At 37.4% G+C, this 6651-nt stretch overlaps 1 protein-coding gene across 1 annotated transcript in view; it reads left to right on the forward strand.

Moving 5' to 3' along the window:
• Nucleotides 1–2292: 2292 nt before the first annotated feature.
• The window catches only part of LOC100463551 (acyl-CoA synthetase short chain family member 3), a 90662-nt gene continuing 86303 nt past the window's right edge, over nt 2293–6651 (forward strand). Inside the window, exon 1 of the mRNA XM_034643732.1 lies at nt 2293–2512. Coding sequence (XP_034499623.1) covers nt 2420–2512 — 93 coding nt within the window. The 5' untranslated portion in view covers nt 2293–2419. The remainder of the gene's footprint in view (nt 2513–6651) is intronic.

Below are 6651 nucleotides of genomic sequence, written 5' to 3' on the forward strand. Positions count from 1 at the left end.
AGGAACACACACACACACACACACACACACACACACACACACACACGTATGTGTTTCTGTGAGTATGTGGCATTTGCATAAACAAAAACTCATAAATTTGTAAAGAACTTACCCTAGGCCCGAAGCTAATTACTTTCATATACTTCTTATTTTATTTTCACAAACCAATGAGGTAGAAGCTATTACTGGCCCCATTTTACAGATGAAGAAACTGAGTTATGGAGAGGTCGTAGCTCAAAGTCACAGCTAATAAGTGGTGCCAAGATTTGAACTTTGGTTCAATGACTTTTAATCAACAAGATATACGCTAGTTCTTTTACTTTAGAAACACAGTTGAAATGGATATGCAAGTTTCCTACTCCGATTTTCCCAATGCAAATCTCTTCTCTTTCCTCTTTATAGGTGGAGATCCCCTCCCCCATCCCTCCTTCCCATAACTGGCTTACTCTCTCTCTCTTTACTTTTTTCTTGAGACTCTGCCCTCTATTTTGACTCATCTTTATCTTAGATGAGGGCTTTGGATGTCTCTTGTCCTTTATAGTAGGCCTGCTGTTTAGTTAGTAATTAAGCCCAGTGGACTGGCTTTGCTTTCAATTTAGAGACACAAATTATGAGGCTCAGTGGTGTGTCTCATTAACCAGGATTGCATTTTTGCCAAAGGAGGTAAAAACCTGGCTGCCACTCCTAAGCCTCAAGCAAGCAATGACAGAATGAAAAGAACGTCATGTCAGTCATCTCTGGTGCTCTGCCAGTGTTGCCGTTCAAGAATGATGACAGGACGTGTCTATAGAAGTAAACGTATATATGTAAAAGCTAATGCTGATTTTCCCCTCTCTGCCTTTTGCCAAGTCTTCTTTACATATGCCTGTAAAGGATTTTCTTAGCCTGAAGAATAACCATTCATTCAATCCTCATTTCGCTCAATCTGTAATAATTTTTTGTGATTATTCAATTGACATTTTTCATTATGCAGTGTGATAAGTTTTTTTATATGTCTGATTGTAATGTCAAAGGCTTGGTAATTTGAAATTAGTTGTGTTTATCTGATTCATAAAAACAAATGGAAATACACAATCTGGTTACAGTTAACTGTTTTTATTTATCTCATTGGCACATTCAGGGTCTATCAGAGTGAGCCCAGAGAAGCCAATTGGGCTTCACCTTTATGAAGTTCAATTCTGATTGTTATCTGTAATGTGTTTATTCACAAAGACATTGTATTTGTGATATTAGATCAAAGTGTTATTTTGTAAACGTACTCATTTAAATATATGACTGTATTTACAACCCTGATTAATATATTAAGGATCCTGAAAAATGGAAATGGCTTGGCTTTTCTAAACCCCTCTGAGCTCTGGGCTTCACTGGGGGTCACCTTCAGGAAATGAATGGTTATACATGCTCTTTAGGTGGTGGGTCTTACTAACTTTGAGGAATGTGTAGCCTCGCCTATGCCTAAACTAATAAATTCACCAAATAGACACTTCCTGATGTGTCATCTGGAGCTTAGTTAACATTTCAGAAAATAATCAGGCATGTACTGAATCTTAATTCTACTTAAATAGCTGTGACTTCCCATTAGAATAATTTTTCCATAAGCCACTCCTTTCTCTTCATCTGGCTCGTTTTGTTGGCAGTATTTAAAATAAAGTGGTCTAATTTCTTTTAATTTGTCTCTGACTAATTCATGACTCTATTATCGTAAAGTTGACAACACAGAACTTGGTTCTAGGAACAAAAAAGAAAACAGACATTTCTACCATATTGGTCAATGACTTAGATGGAGGAAAATGGGATAGCATTTTAGATATGTCACATATACTCATTAATTTTCAAAACGAATTTTTGTTATTGAAAAAGCAAAATTTGATTTCTTCCCCACCTCTGAAAATGATTTAATATTTTCTCATTTGGAAAGACGGCCACGGTATTCTAAATTGCCCTGTATAAAGAAAAAATTTAATGGGTTAGTTGACATTTCATTGTGAAGACCTTAGTTCCAAAATAAAAGAAGTTAGAAAAATAGAAATTGGTTATAAAGTTAATAGTGTACATGTGTTTATGGAAAACATGAACCTCTGTTAGGTAAGCTCTGACTGCGTCTCATTGGATTTCTTAAGGATGTCCTTAGATTTGAATAAAACTTGTTCTTTTGTCAGTTCAGTTGAAGCCAACATCAGACGGTTGGACTTTTTAGGAATATTAACTCATGACCCTGAAATGTGTAGTCATAAATCTGATATGTGGTGCTATCTAGGCCTAGATTTTCAGTCAGAGGCTCCGACTAATATATATATAGATTCAGTCAGTCTCCATTGTTCTAACGTAACCTCCTTTGTTCAGTGCATATTCCTGTTTACTTCCTGTGTAGGAGACAGTTCCTTTGGCTCCGGGTCGTGACCTTGATTGGGATGAAGAGATGGCCAAAGCACAGTCGCATGACTGTGTTCCTGTTCTTTCCGAGCACCCGCTGTATATTCTTTACACATCCGGAACGACGGGGCTGCCCAAGGTATTTGCTCTCTGAGAGATAATTCCTGTAGTGGCAGATTTCTTGTGCACCAAGAATGTTTGAATACTGATTGAAAATGCAGGTTGTACCCAGAGGATTAGGCTTGGGTACTTTATATCTCAAAGAACGTTGTGTTTAAATCTTGAAAAATAGTAATTATACTTAGTGTCAGATGCTTTCCCCCTATTTCTTCCAGAATCTTCACACATATCAGCAAGTTGCAATTGCTTTAGTAAGCTATTAAGATGAATGGATATTTGATCAAACATCAGTTGGTTTAATACAATTTCATAAAACTGTGTTTTAAATTAAATATTTTTATTTTCTGAATTGAGGGATAACTTTTGTAGAGTATGGAATTGATTTTTGATCTAAGGGAATTTAATTCTTTGTTTTAAATGCAAGTTCGAGAATTGACCTAGACAGTTTGAACAACAGGCAGTTTATCCAAAGTATTGAACTATGCGATTTGCAGCACTGAAGACACTCAAGGATTTTTAAATCTGCTTACAAGAAAGATGTTTTCACAAAAGCATCAATATTTTTGAAGGTGTCAGATAACAAATAAATATCACTTTTGCCTGTATCTCCAACTAATACTGTATCTTCATACAACTTCATAAAGCCTTGCAGTGTCACCTTCCTACTCATTTTTATTAAGGAGTTCAGTAGTCATTGAATCATAAAATTTTAGTGGGGGAAGGGACTTTCACAATCACTTGCATCCCGGAGAGCAGTGGCCTCTTTATTGATATTCGATTTCTGTAGCATCAAAGTTCTGAGAATATAATTTATTAATATTCTTTAAATAGTGGTTCCAGTTGATTAGTTTTTAAAAAGAAAATTAAGATGTTCCACAGAAAACTTGCTTGCTTGTAAAAAAGGAAACATTTGGTAGGGAATATATTCTCTCTGAGGACAGAGACCATGTTTTAATACATTTTAGTCTACCATCGTGCTTTGTATGTAGTTTGGTAATTAATAAATTTTTGTTGAGTGCGTAAATAAGTAAATGCATACATATAAATATATTTGTGTCATTGTAGAATCAAACTCTTATGATTTCTGTAACAACTCTGGTCATCTAAAAAATATTCCTTCGTGTTGAATGACTATGCCTTGTTCAAGTGTCCAAATGATCTTCTGGGCCCAAACCTTAACCCTCTACCTTCTGCAATTCTATATTATGTACCAGCCACATAGAGTCTTACTGAATGTTTGGCTATAAAACAAAAGGGGATTCAGAAAGTTATAATCTAATAGAAAAGTATCAACATGAGAGGAAACCCCTGACCCTGAAAACTGGGTATAACCTAACCAAATACAAAAGAACCGTCCAAAAATCACTTTAGCTCCTGTAAGCCTGAAGGATTCTGATAAAAACATTTGTGCCACTTCAAGACTTTGACTTTAAATTACCCTGAACTTTGCTCTGGTCTGGACGGGGAGCTTCATGGCAGGAACAGAAGAGGAGCTTGTCAGTGACTCAGAACTGACTCAACCAGTGTGTAGAAATGACAGTAACATATACAGCATCACGTTTGAAAGTGGTGGTTCCTAATACAGAAGGAGCCTAGCTTTTCCATGTTGTGTCTTGGTCAAGAACTTCCCTTCTGGAGTCCTAGATGCCCAAAGTGAATATTGCTTGAAGATTCAGTTATTCTTATTTTCTTCCTAATGTACCATCCTAAAGATAATCTATTTCAGATTATAAATCTCTGTATTGAATTCAGCTCCATTCAATGTAAGTGTATTGAGTGTTCATTCTGTGCTCAAAGATATGAGTGAAGCACAGTCCCTTCAGCCTAGTGTGTTGGAATATACATGAACACAAGGTGGTGCAAGGTAGATTGTGATCCTTGCTCTAAAAGGACAAGGCTGTCTCTTTCTCTCTCAGGGAAAGACGAGATTGAATAGAATCTGAAGGATTATAGTCAATAAATTCAATGAGTATGAATGAGGACCCAAATATGTGTCTGGCTCTCTTTTTAGAAGTTTATATTCTATAGCCAGGACCTAGGCACTAAACAAAGAGCTATGTAATATGTGAAAAGTGTTGTGAAGAAAAATAAAGCAGGGTAATGGAACCCAGTGGTGGGAAGAGTGGAAGAGCTGTTCCATCTAAGAGTGGTCAAAGAAAGCTCTTATAAGATGACATTTGAAGGATGAATAGAACTTCTTCATGGAGTGGCATCCCAGAGAGAAGGGCATTATAGGCAGAAAGGGTTAGCATAAGCAAGGGAAGGAGTGTGCAAGGAAGTTTCCAGGATGGCTAGTGCATATGGTACAAGTGAAGAGGCGAAGTGACTAGATATATAGGCAGGGGCCAGACTCTTAAAATTTAGCCACGAAGTTTAGGTTGTATTCTGTATATAAGGAATGGAGGGCACTAATGCTACTTAAGTGGGAGAGAAGAATATGAAGAAAGGTAAACCCTTGCAGCATTTTGTTGGGAAGATAGACAGCTACACACAGTGGAGGCAAGGAGATTCATTTTCAGGTTTTCAGGACTTTACTTAGGATAGCACACTTAAGTAAGAAATCAGATTTTGTTCAAAGATAGGAGTGAGGCGGAGGAAGGTCCAAGATTTGACACTGAGAACACAGGAGAATGGTTTTGGATATTTATGAAACACAGGAGGTAGTTTAGAGCAGGGGAAACTGAGAGTTTCGGAACACATTGAATATGATGCATCGTTGGGACATTAACGCGGAGATCTAGCCAGAAGCTGGAGGTGAAGGTCTGGGTCCAAGAAGTGCATCTGGGTTGAGAGATAGACCTTTGTGGGTCATCAGTGTAGAGCTCTGGTGTTTAAGCATGGGAGTGAGGAGGTTTTGCAAAGTAGGGCCTGCAGAAGGGCAAGAAAAAGTAGTCGTCTCTCAAGGTCCCTCGGAACTGCTTCCTTCATCCCTCTAGTGCACTTTAGAATTTCAGTTGCATTGGAATTATACATTGTCAAGAAATCTTTATGCCACTTATTTTACTCTACCTTATCCCTGCTAGTTTTTGTTTACTTATCTTCATAACATTGCATGTTCTCAGAGGTCTTAGAATATATTTCATACATCTTTGACTCCACTATGTCACTGTCCTAAAAACTGGGCCATGGTAAATCCTCAGAATATTTGTGAAATGATCTTTTACTACTTCAGTTAGTTCCCAGACTTTTCTTTATTCATAAGATTCTCCTTTCACTTTTGGTAGGTATAATCAGGATTAATGGGATCTGAAATTTTAATATTTGAATTCCCAGAATAGAAGTACAGAAAGATGAGCACACATACATTTATGAAGCATTTAAATATAAATTTCATGTCATCATATAATTTCTCTCAATCTTTGATCTTCATGAGGAAAAATAATGTCGTGATCCCATAAAAATATTCTGCTTAAAAATACTCATTTCTCATAGGCACATCGAAGACACACATAAGACAATCTGTTCTTCGGTTAGAAGTTGCAGATCTATTTAGGGCATGTTTGTGTCTCTGCGTCTGCCACCCTGGGTTTGTCAGGTTGCTGTATGATAGGTTAATCTGTCAGCTGCTGTAAATATTCCAGCAACCACAACTGAGCTGCTTTGCATACATTTCTGCAGTGTTGTGGGCCTCTATCCTATTCAGTTTGAATGCCTGTATTCAAGATACTTCGAAGTACTACACGATAGAAGAATCCCTCATCTGGATGGGGTGTCCTTTGGGGAGGGGGAGATTTAGTGATGGTCATATGTGTCTTCTTCCAGCTTGATGTCGTGAAGGGACCTGTGATAATCACACATGCACACACGCACACACGCATAAGAAACAAAAGTCCAGTGCCAAAGCAGAAAAGGAGAGCAGGAGAAAATGGGAAAGAAAGCAAAGGATTGAAAGGAAACCATGAGAGGATGTCATGCTAAGTAAAAGAAGTCGGGCAGAGAAAGACTATCCTATGAATTCACTTATATGTGAAATCTAAAAAATGAAACAAAACAAAACAGGAACAGGTCTATGGATACAGAGGACAATATGTTGCCAAAAGAGAGGGGCTGATGAGATGGGCAAAATAGGGGAAGGGGATAAAAAGGTACCATCTTCCAGTTAAGAAATAAATAAGACACAGAGGTACAATGTACAAACTAGAAGGAATATAGTTAATA

Source organism: Ailuropoda melanoleuca, chromosome 15 (assembly GCF_002007445.2).
Source record: "Ailuropoda melanoleuca isolate Jingjing chromosome 15, ASM200744v2, whole genome shotgun sequence".
Lineage (NCBI taxonomy): Eukaryota > Metazoa > Chordata > Mammalia > Carnivora > Ursidae > Ailuropoda > Ailuropoda melanoleuca.